Source organism: Haplochromis burtoni, unplaced genomic scaffold (assembly GCF_018398535.1).
Source record: "Haplochromis burtoni strain Fernald_Lab_line unplaced genomic scaffold, NCSU_Asbu1 Contig_889, whole genome shotgun sequence".
NCBI lineage: Eukaryota > Metazoa > Chordata > Actinopteri > Cichliformes > Cichlidae > Haplochromis > Haplochromis burtoni.
In genome coordinates, this window is record NW_024583250.1 from 69,690 (window position 1) to 96,502 (window position 26,813).

Here is a 26,813-nt window from a genome sequence, read left to right on the forward strand (position 1 = left end):
TAAAAAAGAAGAACAAAAACGCAATATGACCCTTTAAAAAAAACTTTTATGAAGTACTAGTTTCAAGGATTCTATACTAATCAAATATTATTCTAAAAAAATATAAATGCAAAGGAAAAATGCTTTAACTTGTTTTAACTGCTCATAAGTCGCATTTAGGTTTCTTAGGTTTGCATTGCATTTAGGTTTGCATTCGAAAAGGACAGTAAACCACAAAATAAAATACACTTTTTCCACACAATTTGTTTTGTTTTTTTACTTCTTGCATCATTTATTTCCCTGATTTCTTCAGTCAGTGTTAAACTACAACTCCTCACTCCTCACAGCTCAGTACCTGCAGACATCTTTGTTCTATCATTTCAAGTAAATTCTGTCTGAAACTTTATTTGTTAAAGACCTAAAGTATCAGTTAGTGCAGTTAGGTGAGACACATAAAGTCAAACACATGAAGCAGCCTGGGCTGACTGATCCCCTGATTCTCTAAGTTCACCTCAGTTTAGCAGCAAATAAAGAATTTAAAAGGAAACTTTACATGGATCACATGAATCACATGCCTCAGTGGATTTCCAGTTTTTAATCTTAATTATCTAAAGTTTCCTTATTTATTCAAGTCAGGAAAATAAAGAATGGAGTGAAAAACATCTTTTCTTAAAGGTATTTAGTAGTTTAAATATTCAACATGCGGTTTGTTTTATGCATGCAAACCTCCTCTGGTTTAACTGGATCAGTCAGCCCAGTTTGCAGAAACAAGGTGATACACGGTGCAGATCTAAAGGGCAGGGTGTTTTCCATCGATCCTGCTGGAGTAGTTGTGCATTTGTTATGCACGTGCGTTGATGATGTCGACAAACTCTGGCTTCAGAGAGGCCCCGCCCACCAGGAAGCCATCCACATCGCCCTGAGACGCCAGCTCTCTGCAGTTTGCTCCTGTGACCGAACCTGGAGAGAGTAGCAAAATTAAACCGACCTGTGACGTCTGCAGAGGTTGTACATGTTAATAACACCATTATTTCATGTATATGAAATTGTTGCACCATCATTGAACCTAACACAATCCTACTATAAAGTTTGCTTTAGTTATGCTCACTGACCTCCGTAGATGATGCGTACAGAGTCGGCCACATCATCGGAGACATTTGCTCTGAGCCACGCCCTCAGCTTCTCGTGGACCTCCTGAGCCTGCACACGCATTGATTAAAATGAGACCTATGCATAAACGAATGCTCCAAACCTCAATGAATTGAAGCGATGCACAATAACATGAGAGACTGATGAAGTCATACAGAAAATACTTCATACCCTGTGTAAACTCTCTTTTTCACATGTGACTGCAAAACTAAAAAGACTAGAAAAAAATGAGTTTGTGCTCATGAACAGAATCATTAAACCGTCACATCTTCAAAATCAACTCCCAGGATTCATTTCCACAGACACAGACTTAAATCATATAACAATTATGTTACGTGTGCAGCCGATTTGCCCGTGTGTGCAGTTATGTAAAACTAGATATTAAAACATGACAAAGATAAAAATTGGAAATAGGGCTAAACATCCCACTGGACTGGATGTAATGTGAGAAGTTATGATTATTTATGTGCTCACTTATGGACTTTGTAGTGATGTGGCTGCGGTATTACCTGCTCAGGTGTGGCTGTCTTTCCTGTGCCGATGGCCCAAACAGGTTCATATGCCAGCACGACATTCCCCCAGTCTTTTACATTCTCTGCAACCAAACATCATTCAGGCATAAACACCGATAAGTAACGGTGTGATCGCAGACCCGCATCTACAATCCGTTCTCAAGGTGCTTTATCAGCTGCCACCTGCAGCCAGTCATTTGGGCTGCAGCAATATCATGTTAAAGACCTGCAAAGTCTGTATAAAGAATATGGAAGGATAATGGAAGGACAACAGTTTATCAGCCGAGAGGCCACATTTCACATACATCACAATGCCATAAAACAGGATTATGCCTGACCTCTACCTTAATAATTAACATGGTTATCATTTCTTCAAAAACAAAGCTGTCTGGTGTGTTTCTTCTTTAAAAGGTTTCCCTACCTTTCAGAAAGAATAAGCAGAATAAGAGTATGCAAACTCAAAAGGTCCTTTCTGATCAGGCAACATCCTAAAAGCAGACCACGGCTGCAAGCTGCCTTCAGTTCTCCACCTTTGTTGGCTTTAAAGCTGCAAAGCCTGCTTTAACAGAGGCAGCTGTGTCTGTTGAAGGCAGAGACCACTGACCTATTTACATTTTAAATCAGTACGTGGCCTACTTTCAGTACAGAAGCAGAATACAGGAGGCCAAGATGGAACCAGGGAAAAGATCATCAATCAGGTCTTGTAAAGCCTCAGTGCAGACAGAACAAATCCAGAAGCAAAAGGAACTCGTTTTTCTACCTTTATGCACAGAATAAAAACAGAGTAGAATCCAGCAGTTCACTTTTATGTTTCTGTAACAGTTTTTTGTCATTATTCATAATCAGAGAAACATTTGAACCATTAAATAACCAAACTTTTGATCTAAAGAACATAATAATACAAAAAAGGTGTAAATACATCCGATTTATTTCAAACTGCTCGTTTTCCTTCAACATATTATGTAATGAATCTCGTTATTAGTTATTACAACTTTGTTTAAATGAAATATTTGAGTAAATAACTAATTATTTTAATTTTACATATATATGTAGAAAAAGTACAAACATAATAGCGCAACAATAATCATGAATAATAATAATAATAATAATAAAGTAATAAAACATTAGAATAAGAAACTTGAGAAATGAATGACTTATTTTTTTTCCTGTAAAGGTAAAAACAAAGATTTAGCCATAAAAAAAGATGCAAAAAATAATATAAAGCAGAAAAGCTAAAATAAAACTTAAAAAAAAAAAACAGATCATGAAAGCCTACAATAAAAAAAAAACATGGAAAAAATGTTAATATTTCTCTCGTATTTACCTGCAATGACCTGCGTCTGAGCATAGACGACTTCTTCGGTGGTTCCTGCCTCTCGCTCGTCCAGCTTCTCACCAATACAGGCGATCACACCCAGATCGTTCTCCAGAGCATGAGCCACCTGAAACGGCAACAAAGTCAGATTCCACCTGCGCGAACAAGCTGCCATCACTGTGGTGGCATCAGATGAACATATGAACCTGTTTTATGCTGATACAAAATTCTGCTGTGCAAACTCTTACAAAGAAATGTGCCCTTGAAATCCAGATAATTGGAAAGTTCTGTGATTCTCACCTTCTGGCCAATCAGCTCGTCACTTTCCCCAAACACATGACGGCGCTCCGAGTGTCCCAGGATCACCCAGTCTGCCCCGCAGTCCCTGATCATGGCTGGGCTGGAGGGAGAGGAAACATGTAGGACAGCCCATGTCAACTCTACGTATATTGACGTGAAAAAATTTAATGCAATTTGGCTCTTGAAGTTCCTTTTTTTGTTAGGGATGGTTTGTTTTTTGTTGAGTACAATGTTAAAATAAGTTCTTTAAAGAGCAAAAAATGATTTAATATGAAGGCAATGTGAGCAGAGAGTCCAAACATGTTGAAGGATTAGCTGTGTTAGTTCAGTGAAAGAGTTAACACTAGCAGTCAAAAATAAAGAACAAATTATTTCCTTTCATATGTGCAAAATATGCACAAACTTGCTGACGTCAACAATTTAATTTGTTTTCCAGTGAGTGTCTCGTAGAGCAACTAGTTTAAATAATGCTCAGCAAGCAAAACAAAAAGGTGGAGGAAGGAGAAAAATCAGGAGCAAGAACAGGACTTTGTGTGTGAGAGAGAGACTTTAAAAGCTGCTCCACTGGAACTGATTGTTGAATAAGAAACTCTATTAATGAGTGTGTTTGTTATGCAGTGATCCATCCCGTCAGTTTGTGAGGACCTGTGGCTGATGGGATTCTCTCTTTTGCCCCATGTTTATGGACATTACAGCTGTCTTTCTTGATGTTATGAGTCTATAGCACAAGCTTAAATAATAACCTCTGGCTGTGGTCGCTGTCCGTGGTGCTGATCAAAAACTGTAATGGTTCTATTGATATTATTTTTGCACAAATTGTGTGTGTGTGTGTTTGTGTATGTGTAAGAGAGACAGCAAATGGGAGATGCTGTGTTTGCACCTGTACAACATAACAGAAATAATATCCGCCCCAAGGCCGATCACAGAGTGGGTATGCCTGTGAGCACAGCATTATATATAAAGTATTTGAGTTAGGAGAGATACCTGATCTCTCCAGTAAACGCTCCCTTGGCCACCTTGTAGGAGTTCTGCGCTGCGACGGAGATCCTGGGATCCAGATTGGATCGGGCAAAGTCCAGGTAGATGGAGGGAGCGGCACAAACCACCTCTGAAATCAGACAGAATGACTGGTGTTTGCTGTGATGATTGTCTGAGTTTCACTTTTATTCATTAGTTAAACCAGTGTAAAAGCTCTAAGAGCATTATTGTTGATGTAAATGCTTCTTTGCTCTGATCTTTTTCAACTGTTATACCTGAATAAATGAAAGGAAAACCTGAATTCTGCATTTACAAACACCTACTGCATCTGAAACAATCTGGAGACCCTGAGAGGCAGTTAAATGGACATAGAGCTAAACTGTGATTCTGGCTGGAGACTGAAATGATTTCATCTAACTGAAGATTACGATTGCTTTCATCACCAACCGCCTCCAGCAGCCTGCCTCATTTTAAAGACATTAAGAAACAGTCATGAAGACACTGTAAGACAAAATAAATTAATGCAGAGCTGCTTAAATATAGCAAAGAGAATCGGTTACTTTGGTCAATAATTATTTAACACAGAGAAACTGTGTGTTTTAATCATCGTTTCATGCATATGTATCTGTTCTGTTCTGGAAAGCAAAAGAAAAGAATTCATTTTTAAAAAGTGCTTTATCTCAATTGTCTGGTTTTAAAAACTCCTTGAATAAAATTTGAGTTGCACACTCCTATGTACAAGCCCTTATCATAAGCATATGTTTATGTTCAGTGATGCAGCAGGCTTGTTCTTCAGTAATTGAGCCTACATGAATGAATGAGTGTGTGAAGACAGGCTAAAGACTTTTTGCAACAACAAAAAACATCAGTGTGTAAAAAGTAAATAAACTGCTGGATCACACAGTTTTATGTCAGAGTACAGCATATTAGTACAAAAAAATCCTTCATTCAAAGATTTGGTGTTCAGTATTTGGTTCTTTGTCTACTTTAAGTCAGTTTGGCGCTCTAAAACGACCAAACTGAAAACACAAATGCGCCTCAAAAACGTCTGACTGGTGGAGGGAACCCAAGCTGTGAACTATGTGAAGACACAGGGACTGTTCACAGACTCAGTGGACTAACCTCAGCTGTCAAGCACAGCAATAAAAACCAAGATTTAGGTTCCATTTGATGGGGAAAAGTACGAAGAGGCGGAAAATTAATTCCTCAAAGTGAAGTGAGAGAATGAGGCCTTCATGTGACGCCTCCTGATCACGTGACTTTCAATGTCACTGTGTCACCTGTGAGGCATCAGCAGTATCCCCCCCCTCCCCTCCTCCTCTGTCAGCCCCTCCCACGTCACCAATCACAATCGCTTTTATTGATCCCCTCTAACCGCCACACACAGTCAGTCAGCGGTCCCGGCAATAATCTGGGGCTGTTACCGGTCTCGTCGTGCAGGCTGGCGGTGTTCAGGGTGCTGATGAGCTCTCCAAGACTCTCTTTGTTCCCGTTCATCTTCCAGTTTCCACCCACGAAGAACTTGCGAAGCGCCATGGCCGGCGAATATTAGCTGGCAGCCGGTGAGGAGAGGAGCTGGAGGTCGATCTGGAGTCCGGCCGGTGTGCAGGTCAGGTGATGCCAGAAATATCAGCTCCAAACACCGGCAAACGTCCCTCTTCTTCTGCGTGGGATTATGAAGGCAGTCGCAGAGCTTCACGGGACGCTACCTCCACCTGCTGTACAGAAGTTGTCCTTCCCACCATGGATGCAAAAGTATAAAGTACACGTACATTCACGGGGTATTCTCGTGGAAACCGCTCAGAAATGTTACGATTTTGAATTAAGCTTCTCGTGGCATTTTTTTGTTCGTTGTTTCTCTTCTCTGGTTGTCTCTACTTTCAGTTTTATTTTTTCCAATAAAAAGAGACAAAAGACACAAAGTCAAACATGAGTGTTGACAATATAACAATTTTATTGTTATTTAAATTTTCAGTAATATTGTTATTGTGAATCACTTTGGGCATGATGATCATGTAAAATAAACCGTTTACACAGGATTTAAATGGATGCAACTTGGAATAATCAGACCTCCTTTAAAGTTATCAATATTTTTACTTTGGTCAGTAATATTTAATTGATTCAGTTCACTGTAATTATAATACCTTGAAAATGTGTTTCCCAAATTTACAATCATAATATGTAAAAATCGTTTTTTATTATGAAAATCATGCCAAAAATACCATAAAATCACAAGCAAGTCATTACTGTAACATTATATTCTGTCTAAATCATACATTTTGCTAAATTGTACCTTTATGTACAAAACTTTTGACTATTCAGAAAACCCGTACCTTACATGACGTTTGTTAAATAACTTAAATCCATCCATTCTCTTCTGCTTGTCCAATTCAGGGAGAGGCAGGATACACCCCGGACAGGTCGCCAGTCTGTGGCAGGGCTAACACATAGAGACAGACAACCATTCTCACTCACATTCCCACCTATGGGCAATTTAGAATGACCAGTTAGCCTAATCCCACTAATAGTCTTTGGTCTATGGGAGGAAGTCAGAGTACTCAGAGAGTTCCCACACAAACTTCACACTGAAAGACCCTGGCCTGATGGCGAGTTGAACTCAGGACCTTCTTAGTAATGTGAGCAGTGGTCTTTTTGTGAGCTTTTTAAACTTTTGAATGATATATATATAATATATATAACTATATATAGATAAATTACACACACACACACACACAGGTACTCTTTGTGTGTATGTAGACGTCATATGTTAATGAACCTATGCATATTCATGTAACCTCAATAAAAGACAGTGTTACGGGAGGACGGACGAGAGCAACTGGGGTCAAGCGAAGGAACGGCGCCTGTCCGGTTCTCTCCCGTGCACGAGAAACATGAAGAACTTTGCCTACTTGTGTCTTGCTTTGCTGTGTAATTATATTGTCCTTCAACGTTCCAGCGAATAGGTTCAAGCTACAAACCTATCAGTCCTACATGGTCAAACTCCCTCGGTATGTCTGTCACCGTGAGGAACCTCATTGAGCTTACAGGTCATCAGGTCAAAAGTCGCCGTTGGCTTCACTGTCAAAGTTGAGAAATTGTCTTTGTGCTGTAGAGACTCCACTGACTTTTTTACAAGCTTGTAATTAATTTGATGTTTTATGTTGTATTTTATTATGTTTTATGTTATGAATCTACTCGTGTTTTTCTTGTGTTTTTGTGAAGCACTTTGCAGTTTTTATCAGTGAAAAGTTCTGTTTAAATCAGTGTTACATACTTTTACTTATTTTCTGATTCCAGTACATGTGATGCAGAACATCAGCACTTTGTCTGGAGACAATTCAAACCTCCTCGTTCACTGTAGAGCTTCATTTCTGCACCAGCATCTCTGTGTCTACCCTGCTGCTGTTTGCAGGTATGACTCACATTACTGAGGTGTGCTGACCTCTAATGAGATTCCCCTCCAGGCATTTGTGCCCTCTGATGATGAGAGCAACAGCTGCAGGGACCAGTCTAGATTCTGGAGGACTGTATGTGCATGTTAATGTAAGAAATTAAAACTAACCCTCATAACTAAAGGTCAGACCTTGTCATTGAAACACAAAGACTCTGACACAGTCTTAATGCAGAATTCTATGTTTATTAGAAAGATTTCCAACAAAAATCTTGTATTTTTTTGTACAGAGGAACTGCTCAAGTTTAAAAGTACAACAAAATGCAGCTGAAGCCAGAGGAGTAAAGAAAGCTTACAGGAGTGTTTTACAGCCACTCTCACAGCCAGGTTCCACCTTCAAACCATCATCCACGAGTCCATCAGTGTTTTTTTTACCTGTGAAGTGGGGAAAGCAGCCATCTTGGATCAAAGTCAGCTGGTGGTAATATGGGACCCGAGAAAGCAGCTCAACCATACAAATACACACTCAGAATATGTGCAGCCAAAAAAGCAAACAGATCAGATACAACAAAGAGACTCTGTACATAGACTTTTCTAATGTGTTAATCTATAAAATAGAAATAAATATACATGTCAGTCTTTTTCTTCTAGATGATTGCAGTGCTCTTTTAAAAGGTCAAAGACCTCGAAGACAATAAAAATAAATCTGTAGCTCTATCTTCATATTTTCATTATTTACTGTTCTTTATTCAGTTATTTTCAGAAAATCTAGAGATTTTTATCATTTTCAATAAGAGCTTATTTTCCGCTCCGTTTTGATTAATAATCTATTTTTTTTAAGATTTACTTTTTTCAGCAAATAAATCCACAGTAAAGCTTTCTTGTACATGCAGTGGGATGCATCGTGCATTGTTTAACTGATGCCATTTGCACAATATGACTCATTCGCAACCTTTTAAAATTTGCATACATGTATGAGGAAGAAGCAGAGCGGGAAAAAGAAAGAGAGGAAGGTCAAATATCTGCACCAAATCTCCAGCCTCACTTCTCTGCCACTATTTTCCTCTCCTCTCATCCTGCTCCGTTTCTTCTTCGTCTCCTGGTGTTATTCTCTGCAGGGACGCCTCAGTTCCACAGTTTGAGGAAGCTGTCCCAGGATCCTGTGCAGACGCCCATACCGTCATTAGGGACGCCGGTGCAGCTCACCCTGTTGTCATGACCGGAGAGCACGCCTGGTGTTGTACAACAAGATAAAAGACATGAAAGAGTGCAGAAGTAAGAGGTCATGGTTGTAAGCAATGGAGATGAGTGAACAAAAGTAATTATGACAGAGAAATTAAAAGGAGAGTAAAGAAAAGGAAAAAAAAAGATGCTCAGAAGGCACAAGATGAGTCAATGAAAAACAAAAAGAGTGGAAAGTGTGGAACAAAAATAAGACATCACAAGAACAAAGTATATGAGGAAAGCAAAGAAGAGCAAATGGAACAAAAAACTTAAAAAGGCCAAAAAAATCAGGGAGGGGAAAAAATCATATGAAAGTGACGAAAGAAAAATATAGAAAGAAAAAGAAGAAATTCAAGGAGAGGACATGGAAAAGAAAAGAGTGGGAAGCAGACAAGAAAAGAGGGGAAGTAAAGGAAAAAGATGAGCGAGTGAAGCACATACAGGAAGGAGAATTAAAGACGAGAAGAAAGAACATTGGGGAAAAAAGGGAATAACATGAAGTGACCGTAGAAAGTAGAGTGGAGTGTAAGCAAACAACAAAATGGAACAACATGTAAGGACAACACCAAAAATAGAAAAATAGAAAAAGAACGGCAGAGAAGAAAGGGGACAAGGAGAAAGAGCAAAGGGAAAATGGTGGAAATGATTAATTAAAGGAAAGAAAAAGAGGGGAAAACAGCATGGGGAAGAGAGGAAGCAAGGGAAGGAAATGACGGCAAGGAAAGAGAGTAAATGAAAAAATATAGGAGACGAATTGGAAACAGCAAAGGAAATAAATGTATTTTGTTTTTTAAGAAATAAAATATTCATTTTTGAAAAAAAATTAATGAACTGTTCCGTTGGAAGCAGAGAGATCATAAAAATAGTGCATCAGCACCATCTACAGGTGACATGTGGAAGAGCACCAACGTTAATGAAAACTTCACTCCCTATGCTCCCTTTTAAAAGTCTATAAATTAAGATATCCATCCATCCACAAGATATACATATTTAAATTTCAGTAATTTTGAATAAACTCTGCTCACCGACTTTCTCTCCCTTCAGTGAGTCCCAGATGTGGCAGTTGAAGTCATCGTAACCTGCAAAGATAAGGCGGCCTGAGCTGGAGAGAGCCAGAGATGTGACCCCGGCGTTCAGGCTGGCGTCCTGGTAGCAAATCACCTCCTGGTCGGAGCGCAGGTCGTACATCTTGCATTGGCAGTCATCGGAGCCTGTGATGATGGCATTACCACTTTGGAAGAACTACAAGTGGGACGAGAAGAAGCATTTGAGTTTTAAACCAAGAGGAAATAGTTTTGCTAAGGCAGCCTTCAGACCACAACTGTCCCCCTATAGACTAGAAATAGTGTGATTTGTGTGTGTGTTGTGAGTTTCTGGGATATCCTCACAGAAATGGCATTAATGTCGCTGGTGTGTCCGGAGAAAGTCTGCTTGCAGGCGCCTTCCCTCAGATCCCACAGCTTGGCCAGAGAGTCACAGGCTCCAGAGATGAAGGTGTTCATGTCGGGGGAGAGAGCCAGCGACATGCAGTCCCCAATGTGGTTGGTGAAGATGGCCTTCTGCTTGCCGGTCTCCAGGTCCCACAGACAGCTGAAGATGAGAGGAAGAAGACAGAGACACAAATCAGGGTTTTTTTTTAGACCAGACGGCGTTCTGATTAACTGTCTCAGGTCTTTTTAGCTTACCTCAAATCTAATTTCTTGATGACAGCTCTAAGTTTGTTTGCATCTTTGTTAATATGAATTAACAAATAACATTAATTTATTTGTTAATTCATATTTTCAAGCAATGATCTGAGATTAATGCAGAGAAAGCCCAAAAAAATTAGACGACACCCTATGTACAAACACTTGGCAACAGTGGGAAGGAAAAACAGGACAAAACCAGGCTACGTGAGGGCCAGCAATTTGCAGCGACTGGCTCCGCCCCCCACTGGTCATTAGAAAGAGTGCAGGTTTAAGGCACTTCCCCTTTACATTTTAGAAATATTGTCTATAGTATGTGGTAATATGAAGACACCATAGAGCACATGAGTGGTGAACAAGTGTCATGTTTTTTTTAATACCTTCAGGCTAATGGGAGAATGCACAGCCTTGATACTGATTTAAAAGCTGCTCTTTTTCCCTTGTTCACTACTGTAGGTGGGTTGATAGAAATGACTGACATCAAACACTAAGAAACACAAACTTTAAACTCACCAGGTGGTGTCACCGGAGGCTGTCAGGATCTCAGTATCGCTAAGGAAACGGCAGCAAGACAGGTAACCTGGGCGAGAGAGAGTTTTGCGAGCGTCTCAGGTTGGCTGTGCATGCATTCATTGGTTTTGATGCTGTGAAGTAAGTTGAAGGCATTTAAAGGAAGCTCCCTCCTCACCTGTGTGTGCGTCCAGCTCTCTGAGGGTTTTGGGGCTGGCCGCCTTGATGTTGTAAACTGTGCAGATGTTGTCCAGACCACCGCTGGCCACCAGGTTACCAGAAGGGGCGAAGGCGACACTCATCACCCAAGCAGACTTCAGTGGAACAGCAACCAACTGGGAAGAGGGAATTCAGTTTAAACAACCAGGAGGTTGCAGCTCTGCGGTTTAACAAGCATGGACAGCGTTTGAAGGCTGGAGAGACGACGTTCCTGTTGGCTGTCTGTGCTTCCACTCAGGCCTAAAGGCCTGCGAGGAACCACTGCAACAGCAACAACAAGCTTATCGTGACACTATTAATCTTTGTTTACTGCTTTAGAAATAGGTTCACTGAGTCACCGCAGGAAAGCAGATGAACAGTCAAAGTAGAGTCAAAACACACAAAATGCTAAATGTAAATGAAGAGATTTTCACAAATGTTTGTGAAGATTCATCACAACAGACCAGTTGTTTCTGGACTCCTGTAAAGCACTGACCCTCAAACAGGGGTGCTTTGAAGGGTGCTCAGAAATGAATTCAAACTCTGAAGCTTGCTCATCCATTGGCTAATTAGCTCACTGCTGAAATCTGCTCACTGGGTAATCTAATTATGTTGGGATGTACTAAATAAATACTGAGCTCCAAGCTCAGATTGAACATTTTCTCCTTGTTCTTCTCTTCTTTTGTTTTTAACACTTGTTCTCAGTTTCTGTTATTATCCATTTGTGTTAGTCATTGTTGATACATCTAAAAGAACATAAACTAAAAACTACTAACTTACTAAATGAAATTAGCAGTTGATGACTGATTGTTTCATAGAGTAAATATGCAGTTTTTGTCTTATTTTGCAGGTTGTGTATGGTTCGTTTTACTTGGTCTATTATATATTGCACTCCACAAATAACATGCCTGCACATTCAGATTAACTATGACATATCCCATGCAGTCCTACCTTGTTCCCTGTGAAACAGTCCCAGATGAGCAGCTTTCCATCCTGTGATGCACTGACCATCTGCCTGTGACAGAAAGGAAGTGTCACTGTGTTTGAAGAGGACTTTAATCTTCATTAATTTAAAGATTTAAAAAACATCTCAGTGAGATAATGTCTCACTAATGATGAATATTTCTGTGGCTGTTAGAAAAGCCATGTCGTGTAGCAGTAACTATCGTGCCTTTTTAATTCACATGGATTGAATGTATGCTGGAGATTATCTCGTTTCTGCATCTAAGGTTTGTTCACATGCGAAATAGTTTGGCTGTTATCACAACTAATGTTTGCATCCTGCAAATTTTCATGTCAAAGTCACAAACATATTAAAAACACACATTAATATGGATAAAAATCAGCAGTTTATAATCCTCAAGACACACATTCATTTTCATTACAACACATACAAATAAATCAGGTAATTTCAGTATTTCTTTAATATTACAGGTGTTTTCTTCAAACTGTCAAACAGGCGATGTTATATTTACATATTACGTTTTTTAAGCATTAAATAGAGGTTTTTAAAAACTAAAGGGATGAAACTTGAGTATTCATATACAACCTTTTGTTGAATTTGATTACAGAGCTGCTCTTTTCTTACACAAACGTGCCACCCTTTCATCCTCACCTGGAGTCAGCTGACCAGTGCATGGCATAGATTTTAGCCAGGTGACCCTTGAGTGTCTTCCTGAGCTTCAGCTGGACCCGACCCACTGAGGCCACCCCTGATGCTGCTGCAGACATGCTGCCGTCATTCACAGCTTTGCGGGCCGCCTATTGGTCACACAGAGAATTACAGGTTTGGAAAAAGGAAAAACTCTGTGTAGTCGGTGTTTTTCCTCACTCCTTTCCTCTGCGATGGCATCACAGCAATTCTAGCATTAGGAAAAAGGAAGGAGGTCCACTAAGTCCTCCACTAAGGCGAATTAACCTCCACAAATTATAAAGGAAAGACTAAGAGTAAGTAAGATCTGCAATCAAAAGAAACCTCTTCACAAGGGTAATATACGCACCATGGGTCCATCCTCTATAATTGTTAGTTTTTACCTGTCTAGTGAAACATGTTTAAATAAATATAATTATTAAGGCCATCCTGAACATTTTCCTGTTGTTTTGAACTTACAGTGACTCAGACAGACAGATATGTATGTATATACACATGTGTCTATGTGTTAACAGACCTCTCTGCATTGAATCATATCTGTTATTAACCTCTGTCTCTCTTTATCCTGTCTTCCTTCTCTCACCCCAACCAATCACAGCAGATGGCCCCGCCCCTCCCTGAGCCTGGTTCTGCCGGAGGTTTCTTCCTGTTAAAAGGGAGTTTTTCCTTCCCACTGTCGCCAAAGTGCTTGCTCATATGATTATTGGGTTTTTCTCTGTATCTATTATTGTACGATCTACTGTACAATATAAAGCGCCTTGAGGCGACTGCTGTTGTGATTTGGCGCTATATAAATAAAACTGAATTGAATTGAATATCAAAAGATTACATGCATATCTGTCACGTGACGGATGGAGAAAGACTGATTACTTGAGGTTAGTGTTAAATAAATACAATAACATTAATATCCACGCTAGATAATATGAAAAATATGGTGTCACGGGGGTGAAATCAGGATTGTTTTATGGTGTTGAAGATAAAAACACCTGGAACTTCCTCCCACAGGAAACGCTCACCTCAATCTGTGCACGGAGGCCATCACACTCCTTTTTCAGTGCATCCATTTCAGCCTTCTCAGCTGCCATGGCGAGAGTTGTTTGTTGATGTTACTGATGAAAAACCAAACGACACTGAGAGGAATAGGAAATGGGGAAAAACACAAAAAAATATTATTATTTACTTGGAAAATATTCTGAAGTCCACATGTGGACTAGACATATTTGCACAGACAGCAATGTTTGGATGTTTGTTGCAGCTCATTGTGAAAGATGTTAATGCTGTTAGAGGAATGACTCCCAGCCAAACGTATCCTCACGTTTGACCCTGCTGTGAAATAAAGTAGGTACCACTCAGTGACCCTGATTCCTGAACTGGAACGCTTCGATTCTTGTTGCACCACCAAGTCTACAGAAACAATTAGACACTCAGGTGTCAGCCGTCCCTGAACAAAGAGAGGAAGGGAACCGTTTAGAAGTATTAAAGAAGACGGGGAAACATTCTGCAAGGCACAGAATCAACAATGGGTAAAAGAGGACAAGAGGAATGAAGGATAGATGTGTAGGACTTAGGAAAGAAGGAAGCAATTACATTACTCTACATGCACTTAGTACATTTATTTTTGTGTGATTTAGAGGATAAAATACACGTCTTTAGTTTTTACTAACTGACTCCGTTTATTCTTTACGGTTTTAAAGAGTTGGATCAGTGTTGAATCTTCCTTGTAAGGAATTTATGGTTGCCTTAACTTCAGTGTCCATTTTGACCTCACCAACACCCTTCCAGTGTAAAACTTTAAACCCTCAGGTTACATCATGTTACATCACATCACCTACATCAAGGTCAAACAGCTAAAAGTTAACGGTCAGAAGCTGAAAAAACAAACAACAATAAAAGAAAAGCTATTATTTCCAATCAGTGTCATCGTTTTTCTTGGTTTGTTCTTTTACTTTGAAACTTAGTGTTTACAATAAGTGTTCGGCTAATACTCTGTAACAGGATGCTGATGACTGACTAACTGAACACCGATTAACTGTGTGCACGTTTCTGCACATCATCAAACTATCGAGCTAAAAGCCTGAACCCCCATGAGTGAGGTAAAAATTACTGCTAATGCAAAACACAGAGATTCCAGTGAGGAATATTAAAACTTCCAGAGTTGTGCTACACTTTTAACCTTGCCTGACTTGTTAGTCACAAACCATGAGTAGAGCTTGCACAGTAGTCACACAGGAACATGCAGGAGCTTTTACAGAAGACAGAGACATGATTAAGAATAAACGTCCACTGATTAGCACAAGTGAACGGTTGCATCAGTCTATGTGCAGGTAGCAGCTGCACATACACTATGGAAGGTCGAGGATATGGTGGGGGCAGAGGTGAGGGGAGTTTGGGATGGGTTTCTACAGGACTTTAAATCCCTGCAGGACAGCTTAAGAGAAGCTTTAGCGGTCAAATCTCCTGTCATCTGATTGCTGACTGCTCTTTACCCTGAGATCAGAGTGAGAGGGAGGGACTGCGGCGTGGACAATAGAAGAAATGGAGCTTCTGTTAGAGTCAAGACCAAAAACTGCTCCTCCTCTACTGTCCTGTTTACTCATTTGAGGTGCACTTATTGTTCAACATGTGAATGAAACACATGCGGCCATTTTCCAGAGCTTAAAGCCAGTGAAAATCTGAAACCTTATTACACCACTCTCCACCACTATAAGGACATTTTAACACCACAACCTCCTGTCAGTGTGTTATTCTTGCACGCACACTTTAATGTGCAGACTGGAGGAGTCATGAGTTGACTCATTACACTCATGGATTGAGCCATCTGATTAGCAGACCACCTGCTACCACCAAAGATATCCACAAACAAAGTGAGCTGGATGAGGTTTAGCTCTTTGTGACCGACCAGGCTGCAGCTTACTGCTGCTCCACCTGAAGCTCCAATCCTCTTTGGCAGAGTTGCTACAATCCAAAGATCACCTTCAGAGGGTTTAAGGATGCAGTGACAAGTTATTCTGTTGTTTGAAAGAAATTGATGACTTAGCTCAAGTTGCATTGGTCAAATATCCTGAATTTGATCAAATCATGTGTCAGAAAATACAGAAAATCCCCAAAGTTGCTGATCACTTTTTGCTTTGGTAGCACAGCACTGCAAAAGTTCACTTCCTGTTCTTCCAAATAATAAAAAGCAGAACTCCACTTTTCTTCTTCAAACGGTGACAAAGAAAGATGATGAGTCCCCACAGCTGACTCAAAGCAGCTCTAACTGTTCCCCAGCAGCATTCCTTAACTTTAAACTGTCACAAAGAAGCACCAGAAATGCTGAAACTCACCTTTTCTCTTTTTCTGCACCTGTGCAGCTCCCGATCGCAGACACCTGTGTTCCCCCTTTGAGCCGTTTCAGCTTCCACAGCTCTACAGGGTGCACAACCTGCTCGCTGGCTCCTCTGATGCTCTCCCACCGGCTGACTGCTAGTGGCTGTACTAGTAAAAAGCCTTCCTCCACGGTGACGAACAGATGAGGATTGGAGGGGATGAAGGAGATAAGTGATGAAGGGATAAGGCTCAACGATGGAAATAGGGAAGGAGAGAGAGAGGAAAAAGGAAAGGGAGCGTGGCGAGAGGAGGTAGGTAAAGCGATTGAAGGGAGAAAATCAGGTTATGAGGTCAAAAGATGAGAAGAGGTGAAGAAATCCAAGAACAAGACAAGAAGAGGAAGGGAACAGATGTCGTAGCACAAGAGGAAACTGAAGGAAAGAAAGACAAACACAGAGATTTGTCTAAAGCAGGAAGATGGGAACTCTTCAGAGCACAAAGTTGGTTCCACGAACAGAGCAGTGGTTTCTTTTTGTGTTTAATTTATCCTATTAAAGGTTCAACAAAATATAAGGCAACGCCAGTTAAGAATGTTCATTTTAATTTCCACAGCTGTTTGTTCTTTTTTAACCCATCCACAAAGTAGTTTTATTAATTGGTGCATTGGTACGTATGCTTTGAATGCCCTGTGGTTGCAGAGAGGTGACATTGGTGCCTTGATTCCTGACATTGCACTGCATGTTTTTGGATGCGGGCGCAGGAATGGAGAGATGGACTGAGGCGGAGTACAGGAGGGGTGAATTGGTTTGTCGGAGCTAATGAGCTGAGCCCAGTTAATCAGGGTCTAATAGGATATCCGGGGACGGGCAATCTCATTAGGGAATTAGTGCAGGTCAGGCTGAACGCGCGTCACACCTGACACACAGCAAAGGCACGGACAGAAAGTGGATCAAGAGTCAAACGCAAAGGTTTTGTCTCATAATTTAAAACTTTGATGCTGCATTTTTATTTCAAGACTGGAAGAGATTCAAGTTCCTTATAAAGATTCAATTCTTCAAATCAAGCAGCCTTTCTCCTTTACTATAGGTTTATTATGGGAAAAAATAAAATAAAATCAGCAGTAGACAGACGTGCAGGAGAGCAGGACATTAGATCTGGATGCAGACACTGAGAGAGAACATGGGAGAGGTTTTGGGTCGTGTCCTGCAGAGCAGGTACTCGTCTTCCACGTGAGCTGATCTTGGCTCCGCCCTCTTAGCATCTTTTAATCAGACTTGCAGCTTCAGGGCAAAGTTCCATGATTTTTATCCAAGAAAACTGGGGATAGAAAACTTCCTTTAGATCAGTCCCCTCATTCAATCCAGAAGAAGGTCAGAGGTCAGAGTGAGTGAGCCCACGTTGGGATGCTAACATAGTCAACTAAGTGCATCACCTGTAAACTGTATGAATGCAGTGCACAGATGCAGACAGCTGTGACACCGACACATGCAAATATAAAACAAGAACTAATCTCTTACTTCTTGTCCAGTTACAGCACAACGAGCCACATTATTTGTCAGATAATTAAAAACCCTCCACCAGCACTGATGCCACAAATGAGTGATTTGCTCTGCAAACGGCCAGGGTTAAAACTATCCTCAACAATTACTTAAAATGTATGACTTTGTCTACAGACACCAAAACGTTTTGTTTATTTCTTCTACGGGGAGGCGTTGTATTCTGTAGTTTGTTTTTATGGTTTGTCTTGACATGAAATAAGCCACTAAACTACTTATTTACCACATATGTTTTATTATCACGGGGTTTGATGTTCTGTAAATGAATACTTCAATTATTCACTTTCCAAACTGACTTTTCCCTTGAAGTGATTTCATGTGAAATATTTTAAGCTTACGCCTGTTTTTATAAAACATTTAACAAGCATGTGTGTTGACAGACGGTCATTTGCACAGCAAACAGTGACTGAAGTTTGATCCTGTCATGACACTTTTAAGCTCAGCTGTTTCTTACTGACAGCGTTCCAGTGTCTGCTGAACATGTTTAAACACTACAACTCTGCTCAGCAAATGTAGTCCAGTTACTTCACTCCAAGTTGCAACTCACATCCTATTGGTTAAATATCCAGGTAATCCATCCTCTATGGTCATAGGTGCGTGCTGAAATCAACAATGACGTTCGACGGCCTCCTCTAATGAGGACTTCTAGCTTAAGCTTCACCTCGGGCCGTGTCCTGTTTTAAGCAGTTGATGCAACAGGTTTAGGATCTGGTCTGATGATGTCACACAGCAACATCAGTGTTATGCAGCAGTGCTTGTTTTTTCTTAACAAGTCAAACAAAGTTTTAATGGCCTTTGTGAACCAACTATCAACAGTAGGTGTCCTTAAGAAAGACAGGAAAGCCTTTCAGGAACGATATAATCAAGTATACTATATGCAATATGAAGAATACACTCGGCACTTCAGAAAATGTTTTGTAAACTTTTTCAGATCTCTTTTAAATCCATTTAGACGTGACGCCTGAGACAAATCTACAGGGATGTGCTCACAGCTGGAGGTGAATTTGTAAATTGATTTGTAAATCTCCTTTTGTTCTTTCTCCGCATGTGTAGAAAATAAAGTGTCAGTGTCTGATTTTTAATTCTCAGTTCTGAAGCCTGAATGTCATCACACTGACACATCTTATTTTGAGTCAAAACTACAAAATAATGCAGGGCTCAGTTATCAGATGACATCAACATAGACTGTGCAGGTGCATTGCACAGAAACCTGCTAATTAGTGCAACATAACATAAAAATGAAATACTAGAGCTTCAATCTACAAATACAATAATCCATAAAAAAATCCATAATATCTGTGAGCTCCTGAAGGCACCAACACCAGTCCAGTCTAGTGAGTGGAAATAGGCCACACCCCCTAATAATGCAAACTTCCACACTCAACGAGTGAGTTATTAAAGAGGTGAATATAAAAAGTACAGTTGTTATGAATGGTGTAAGCAGTCATAGAGATGAAACAGACTGTAAATATGTTGATTCGTGCCGCTGAGTGTCGTGCAGTGAACTTGTGCTGAAAATATGTGTGGTGTTTGAAATGATACAACTTGTATAATTTTTTATATTAAATATTATCTAACTGAAATCTGTTCCCTTCATTATAAAGCAAACCACGAGCTAGAATAAAACCCCACCAAAAACACCTCTTGTTAATCTGTCATGTGATCTGTTTATGCTCCAACATACTCGCCACATTGTGACCTCAAAACGAGCTCTCAGCTGTAAAGTGGACAACAGCCATGACGCACCGTTACCTACTTATATAACCTTACTTCCTGAAAAATAAAAAATCTGACAAACTTATACTAACTTATACTAATACGTTCATAAACAGAAAAAATATGACTGTCATAGTGTTCAGTTTGGATGACTGTAGATGCTATTTGAGCTCTTTGTATAATAATTTTCATCAGTGATCACTTGAAATCTTCCTGGTGTGATTTGCTGGTTGAACATTATTATAACAGTGTCAGGAAGGAGTCAGCGTGTTCCTCCAACCCAAGCTAATGAACCATGACAGAAAAGGGCTAATTGACTTCCTGAAAACTCCATGTGGTAACAAGCTCAGGAGCTGGAGTACAAGCGCAGGGCTCAGCAAACACTCTTCATTCAGGGAGGATTTTGGCCCACTTTAACAGGAAGCAGACGAGATGAGGGAATGTGGGTCTTTCAGCTCGGCAAGGATGGAATGAGGCGTTTGAGGCTTGTTTTTTGTACATGTAAATAATAATGATAATAATAATAAAAGAGCTGATATAGTGAAGGAGAAGTGAAATAAAAATGAATTAGAATAGATAACTAGATTTCTTTTTCATTATGATATCTTATATATCTAAATTATATTTATATTCATTTTGTTGACCAGATAGAAAATAATAAATCACAATAAATTACTTTCCCCTCAGGGAACAACTCTAAAACTGATTTAATCTAAAAACACAATTTAAAACATTCAAACTGTTTTTAATTTCAGCAACTTTACAGGAAATTATTTCCCAGCAGGAAGAAATTACACACATAAGTTATTTTAAGTGACTTATTTTAATTTATTGTAATTTTAGTCCACAGACTCTGCTGTAGTCAACATCCTGACAGGCTGATTGTGGTAGCAGCGCCACCTGCAGGGCAACAACAGCACTGCAGGGAGGAGACGTTACAAACAAGCCATCATGTTTCATGAAGAGAACAGACAGATTCATCGTTAACAGACTGCTCATGTCTGCTGCTGGATAGGTGCACGTTTTGTATTCACATGGCAGATATGAGTGACAGCAACAGCTTACACCCATGGAGAAAATACAGTCGTTATTTACGCCACGGGACAACAAACATTTTTACTTCTCAAAGCACATCTTCAAAGAGGGGAATGTTACACATGTGGCTACATCACGTATGGATCAAACATGACGTGTATTTTATGTACAGTATATACACACAGACATCTAACACATAACATATCTGATTCCAAATATAAAACAGACATTTAAAAGCATTTATCTTGATTCAACTTGAATCCCTGATTTAACTCTGATAGTGAATCATATAAAAATATATAAAAATATTTCTGCAGTTTAAGGCACAGAAACACTGAATAGAAGCCAGCGACAGGTCCAGAGGAGGGCGGCTGTTATTCCTGTTAATGCCACTGAGCACAGAGAGCCCAGTGTACGCTACTCCACTATGCTTTGAATACAAACACATTTTTTTAACTTCATACAGTTTCTTTAGTTTTAGTTATTATTTACTGCAGATGTTAAAATAAAAGTCCAGGGATTTTTAATGCAGTGATGTTATAAAGCTTACATTTAAAGTGAGATACATGCAACTAATCAATAATCAGCAAATTTTTTATGTATATAGTTCTACATAATGATTGCTTTAATTTAAGTATAAATGAATGCTGAAGGTTTTGTATTATTACCAAAGTAGAGTTATAATGTTTTAGTTTCTCGCACCACTTTTCAAAACCTAAACCAAAACCAAAACTATTTCATACATGATTAAGCTTTTGCAGAGACCCAGTGTCCTTGTGTTACCGTCTGTATGAGGGCACAGAGATACGCACGAGTCTGAAAGATCAGGGCCTCATCTGGACATGAACCTGGTTGTCAGTCCATACTGCAGTCCTGACTGCTACACGGTACTTCAGGGACTTGACAGCACTGTAAATGTATTTTGACACTCCATCACTGTTGCGTTCATGCTTGTGGACAGAGCAAACTATCCACACACACGTCACAAATAATGAGCAGTGAGCACAAATGGCACATGTTAATTAAATGCAAAAAGGTAAATAAGTGTTGATGACCTGACTACACTGTGACAGATAACCCAAGCAGCCAGTACAAAATACTAACTGGTTTTCTTAGTGTGGTATGGCAGTGCTCGCGCCGGGGCCCATCTCTTTCTCACAGATGAAGGGTAAGTACATGCTGCAGGGGGCGTCGTACCAGCTCCGGATCGCCACGCGCTCCATCACACGTGTTTTCACGATGTAGCCGCAGTCTTCATCGATGTGGTTGTTGGGCTCACCCTCCTCCCAGAAACTACAGTACGGAGAGAGAAAGGGAGCGAAACACATCGACATGTATAAAAACCTTTAACATACACTCATGTTCACCCTGGATCTGACGGTTCACGTTAAACATGTCAAGAAGAAGAGCTAGGGCAGTTTTACTCCTATAATGCAGTGTAATTTACAAAACCACCACTTCTAACGATAATCCTAAGATTATTTTTCAAACTGGACAGTTTGCTTTCAGCATCCACTGACAGCTTCTGCTCATCTCTTAGATTTGAGCAACTTTGGTCTAAATTCATGTTTAGTCTATTTTTATGGCTGGTTACATTTTCCTCCCTCCTATGTTTGTTTCCCTGAACATGATCATCACACACGTGGAATTAAAATGCCACATTTTGAAGCTGGAGGTATCATCGTGCTGCTTACCCCAGAGATTATAGTTTGAATCCTTCAGGAAACTTTTTTCTTTATGGGCTCATAATTGTAATATTGTTAATTAAAAGGAAAGAAAGACTTGTTGGACCCTTTGTCCTGGTGTAGCAGAGCAGCTGTGTTGAATCAAGGACACATCTAAGACCTGCAGGACACCGGCCCCTGAGACCTGGAGTTGGAAACCTCTGCTTTAGACAATTTTAAGTATAATGGTTGAATCTAACAATTGTTACTTCATCAGCTTAAATGCCTCCATCTAGATGAAATTCCACAGACACAGCAATCATATTTAAACATATCAAAGCTCTTATAGTTTTTTAGCTAAAATTAACTTTCATTTTCAAGGTCAGCGGCAAATAAAAGTCTATGTACAAAATATCCTGTCAAATCGAATGAAAACCACCTACAAGTTTGCTTTGCACTCAAACAGACTGGAAGTTATATTTCTAGCAGTGGCTTCCTCTTATGATGTCTCTGGTGGTACCCAAGGGTATAACAGTGTGCAACATAGTTTATCGCTAGAATTGAACCACAATACTGCAGACTACACAGTTTAAGTTGCAACATTTATCGAAATAATGTATTTTATATTTTTGTCCATCTCAGAGAGTGATGTCATGATACTGAATGATGATATATCATTTATCATGAGCTGTTAGAATTTTAAACTCGCTGCTGCTCATGTTATGCTCACTCAGCATAATCTGAGCTAGATGTCGAAATACCACAAAGAAAACTTTGATGACATGACACAACCATGAACGGATGAAACTGACAAAAGGATACGTGCAAGCAGGAATCGTGTGGTGACTTAAACGTGGCATCAGCTAAAAGGACCACCAAACCGCAGCACATGAAAATTGACTGCATTCTACATTAAACTGGCTATTAGGTTTAATTAATCCTCAACTGAAGATGCTGAAAGACTGTTCCAGATCTTTACTGTTCACATTAATCACTGGGTTTAGTAAAAACAATTAAAGATCACGTCCGTATGCAAACATAACTGCTTCTGCTTTTTTATAACCCTGTTTTCTTGGGTGCAAAGAATGCGAGTACCTGCTGAAGATAGTTACGCTTCAAAGTTGTGCTTCCTGTAACTACATTTAGCGCTATCTCTAGCAATTAAAAGGCGTGCTCTTTTGAGATCAGCTGACTGACTTGGCCATTGTAGAACGTCCCATTTCTTAGCCTCGAGAAGCTCTTGGGTCACTTTTGGCACATGCTTTGGGTCCTTTGTCTGAACCTGAGCAGAGACTGCAGCCCTGTACACTTTCATCCTACTATCAGCAGTCACGCCTCAATAATTACTAGAATTTGGTTCCAGTGGCAGCCATCTGTGGTCATGCAATAATGCTGCTTCCACCATGTTTGACAGATGATGTGACATCATGAGTCGTTTCTCTTCTTATCCATACTTTTGTCCTTAAATCATTCTGGTGCAAGCTCATCTTGGTTTCATCTGTCCAAAGATGTTTGTCCTTCTTCGCTTGCATGTCTGCACTTTAATTTAATTCAAATAAATTTTATTCATACACCACCAATTCTCAATAACAGTTGTCTCGATGTGCTAATTGTTCAATCAATTGTTTGATTTAAAACCCTGTGGTAGCGTATAGTCATACTATACTACAAAAAGTGTGTCTTTGTGCAACAGAGTGTGGACCTAACTGCAGATTTTTTTTTTTTGCATCTGTACTGAAATACAGTCTGGACAGTTTAAGACAGAAACAATAAAACAAAACGTCAAATTATACAAAAATATCTTACATGAGTCAAAACGTCTACAGAAATAGAACCTAAAAAAATTTACCCTAAAGAGGAAGAAAAGGACAAAACAGGAATGTCAACAGGTTTGTCATCTACAAATAGAGGAAGAGAAATCAGGTGGCTCTTAGAAAATCTGTTGAGTTTGCACAAGTTGGGAAAATTTTACAGTGAGTCTGTGATGTGAAGCAGAAGTAACATCCAGAGCAAATGAAGCAACTCAGAGATATAATGCAACATTTTGCAATAACCAGGAGATGAAGAAAACCACACTTTGCATTTTCATGAAAAACAACCTTTGCTGCAAATCGGGCAGCCCTGACCTGCTCTCCCTCCAGCTGTTATCTGACATGTGGCGCTGCAGTACAACATTTAACTCTTTAGTGAGTCTGTCGTGCTTTTTGTTTCTCTATTGAACATCTTTACTTTCAATAAGCCAAAGAAACTCAGTCTAGAAAAGGGTCATGTCTAGTGACTTTGAGCACGAAGGCAAGACGAGGACAGCAGCAGTGCGTCACAGTGTGTCCAGTGTTCAGTGCATGCAGCGTTAGACTTGACCACTGGGATGTTGCTGGTCAGACTGGTAACCTCTGTCATATCAATGGTGACAGAAATGATTCTGTCATTGTGCACTTGAGTTTTCTTCTGTGGTCTTTCTGTGTTGCTGAGCCGACCACTACATTCATTCTTTTTAAGCATGTACCAGATTGTTGATTTGGCCACTCAGCCGTCAAATTAATCTTCAGTCTCTGAAATGTTAATGCTTTCGTTAAACCCTTAAAACTGAAACTGAAAGGCTGCATTTCCTGAAGTGTGATAAAACGAATCAAGTGAATATAAATTTGGTAAAAAGCAAAACATGAAAAATCAAAGACAGAAAAGTTCTTAAGATTCCACCTGAATAGGGCCAAATTTTCACACTGATTCATGCAATAGTTTAGGGTTCATAAGACCACAAATTGCTAACTCTGAATATCATTTTGTCCATGTCCCTGTTTTTATCTGCTGCCTGCACCAAATTTCTTCATTTGTCTTTTAGTTTAAATAAGCTTGGGAGCCACCACTGTGCAGAGTAAAAATCATGCGTGTGTTAAAGGTCAGTGTTCAGCTGCATGTTTGTTTTTAAAGTACACACTGTCTATTTACTCTACAAGATAATCAGTCACTCTTTACAAACAAAGAGCTCCAGGTTTTTCTCCTATTGAAGTCGACATACAGAAAACTAGACGCATATTTCAGAGCATCAGTGGCATCAGTAAATCTGTTGGCCTTGAATGATTGCATGCCAGTTGTTCTTAGACTGCGGGGGCAGAGACAATAATAATAATAATAAGAATAAGAATAATATATGTAAGTATAACCTTTTGTTAATGATTAATTAGTCACTAATTAATCATAAATCAGCATTCAAAATCAATCAATCACAAGTGAGGTTACAGGTAAAATCATACTTGGATTTAACCTATAATGTGATATTTAGACTCCCCGTATCCTAAATGGTGCCAATACAAACAAAGACAGTGAGTTTTAAAGATAAAAGATATAAAAGTTTTATCTGAAGATGAGTTCAGAAGTCCTGATATAAGTAGCCTGATATTCAGAAGCCTTGTACGGTGTATCATTGCCTTTAGGAGGTCAGAGGTGTGGCATGATATTTTAAATCTTTATATGGGATTGTGCGTATGTTGACAATACACACGGCACTTGTAAGAATTATAGTTTCTAAGTTAGAAGACTTCTTTTTAATTTTTGACCGATGGATCATTGAGTTAACCTCTTGAAGACATGCCTGCAAAGTTTTATCAGAATGCATTCAAAACTTTTACACACTGTTGTGTTTATTGTCGCTATAGTTGCGTTATTGTCCAAAGCAGGACCAAAAAAAAGAAACTGAACCAAAGGAAAAATGAATCTGCCGAACTGCTTTGCAATATTGCCCAATAAGTGAAGCAAAGATAAAATCTGTATCCAACTCTAAACTATATACATACATATTCTCAAGTGTCCATTAAATGGAGTGTACTGCTCTAAAGAAGCATCCTTCTTGGTGCCATGTCTTTGTAGATGTTGATGACCTCGTTGTAATTGATCTCCACATCTTTCTCAATGGCCAACAAGAGGAGATCAGACAACCTTTCTTCTCCACACAAACTTCTTAGTTTATTTTTGATTATTTTTAGCTTTGAAAAGGATCTTTCAACTGTCGCAGTTGTCACTGGTAGTGTTGCGTAGATCTGAATCATTTTGACAAAGGCAGGAAAGATCAGCTGGCCATTGTTTTCCCTCAGTATCAGAAATATTTCTCTGAGGTCTTTTGAACTAAAGCTGGAGTGGAAGACCTTTAATTCTGTTTTGAGCTGGTCCTCATCTTCTCCATAGAATTCACAGAGGATGTGGACAGCTTCAATGGCTTCTGGGTTTGGTGGGCCTACCCAGTTAGCATGCACAGTTAAGGGCTGGAAGGACTGAATGATTCTGGCCGTTGGGCTTCCAGTATTGTCCCCTTTGAACCTCCTGTTCAGTTCCCCAGTCATGATGTCCAGAAAGGTGAAATATACACCACTCCTGAAATATGCCTCCACTGACTCAAACTGAGCACCTACTTGAGACACTGTGGTGCTGTGTTGGAAACGCACTGGAACTTTCCGCTTTCTCTCCTGACCAGGCACCACGGTAGGTACTGGAATGTTGAAACTCTCTGCCTTCTCTGATGCACATCTAAATATCTCTCCAAATTTCTCCTCAGACCTCATGGTTTGCAATGTGTGAAGCACACCATCAATTACCTTGTAGGCAGTGGAATGGTCCAACCCTTCTTCCTGCAGAGAATCTGATGCC

The 26,813-nt window shown here is 39.7% G+C and overlaps 3 protein-coding genes across 3 annotated transcripts in view; 1 reads left to right on the top strand and 2 right to left on the bottom strand.

Moving 5' to 3' along the window:
* Nucleotides 1-240: 240 nt before the first annotated feature.
* On the bottom strand, nucleotides 241-5,925 carry LOC102290305 (triosephosphate isomerase). Its single transcript, XM_005951026.3, has 7 exons — nucleotides 5,658-5,925; nucleotides 4,240-4,363; nucleotides 3,256-3,355; nucleotides 2,965-3,082; nucleotides 1,638-1,723; nucleotides 1,092-1,179; nucleotides 241-939 (listed from the first exon to the last, which is right to left on the bottom strand). Exons 1-7 carry the CDS (start codon nucleotides 5,767-5,769, stop codon nucleotides 821-823), a joined length of 747 nt encoding a protein of 248 aa, XP_005951088.1. The 5' UTR covers nucleotides 5,770-5,925; the 3' UTR covers nucleotides 241-820.
* Nucleotides 5,926-7,850: 1,925 nt separating this feature from the next.
* Nucleotides 7,851-16,465, bottom strand: gnb3b (guanine nucleotide binding protein (G protein), beta polypeptide 3b). The gene is made up of 9 exons (XM_005951027.3): nucleotides 16,219-16,465; nucleotides 13,909-14,022; nucleotides 12,857-13,002; nucleotides 12,193-12,256; nucleotides 11,222-11,378; nucleotides 11,047-11,113; nucleotides 10,237-10,438; nucleotides 9,874-10,090; nucleotides 7,851-8,856 (listed from the first exon to the last, which is right to left on the bottom strand). The coding sequence occupies exons 2-9, from the start codon at nucleotides 13,975-13,977 to the stop codon at nucleotides 8,750-8,752; spliced, it is 1,029 nt and encodes a 342-aa protein (XP_005951089.1). The 5' UTR covers nucleotides 13,978-14,022; nucleotides 16,219-16,465; the 3' UTR covers nucleotides 7,851-8,749.
* Nucleotides 16,466-24,439: 7,974 nt separating this feature from the next.
* Nucleotides 24,440-26,813, top strand: part of LOC121812854 (CD209 antigen-like protein E) — a gene marked incomplete at its 3' end in the record, with an annotated part of 17,454 nt that continues 15,080 nt past the window's right edge. The window contains 2 exon segments of the mRNA XM_042215991.1: nucleotides 24,440-24,464; nucleotides 26,185-26,193. Of these exon segments, the coding sequence (XP_042071925.1) occupies nucleotides 24,440-24,464; nucleotides 26,185-26,193 (34 nt within the window).

Bases quoted from the DNA above. Each gene is read 5' to 3' on its own strand.
- LOC102290305 (XM_005951026.3), bottom strand. From the start codon at position 5,769: ATGGCGCTTCGCAAGTTCTTCGTGGGTGGAAACTGGAAGATGAACGGG. The intron at 4,364-5,657 runs GTAACAGCCCCA...GTCTGATTTCAG, and splicing joins CAGCCTGCACGACGAGACCG to AGGTGGTTTGTGCCGCTCCC. The intron at 940-1,091 runs GTCAGTGAGCAT...TACTCTCTCCAG, and splicing joins TGTACGCATCATCTACGGAG to GTTCGGTCACAGGAGCAAAC.
- gnb3b (XM_005951027.3), bottom strand. From the start codon at position 13,977: ATGGCAGCTGAGAAGGCTGAAATGGATGCACTGAAAAAGGAGTGTGAT. The intron at 13,003-13,908 runs GTGAGCGTTTCC...TGTGACCAATAG, and splicing joins GCCTCCGTGCACAGATTGAG to GCGGCCCGCAAAGCTGTGAA. The intron at 11,114-11,221 runs GTGAGGAGGGAG...TCTCTCGCCCAG, and splicing joins AGAGCTGGACGCACACACAG to GTTACCTGTCTTGCTGCCGT.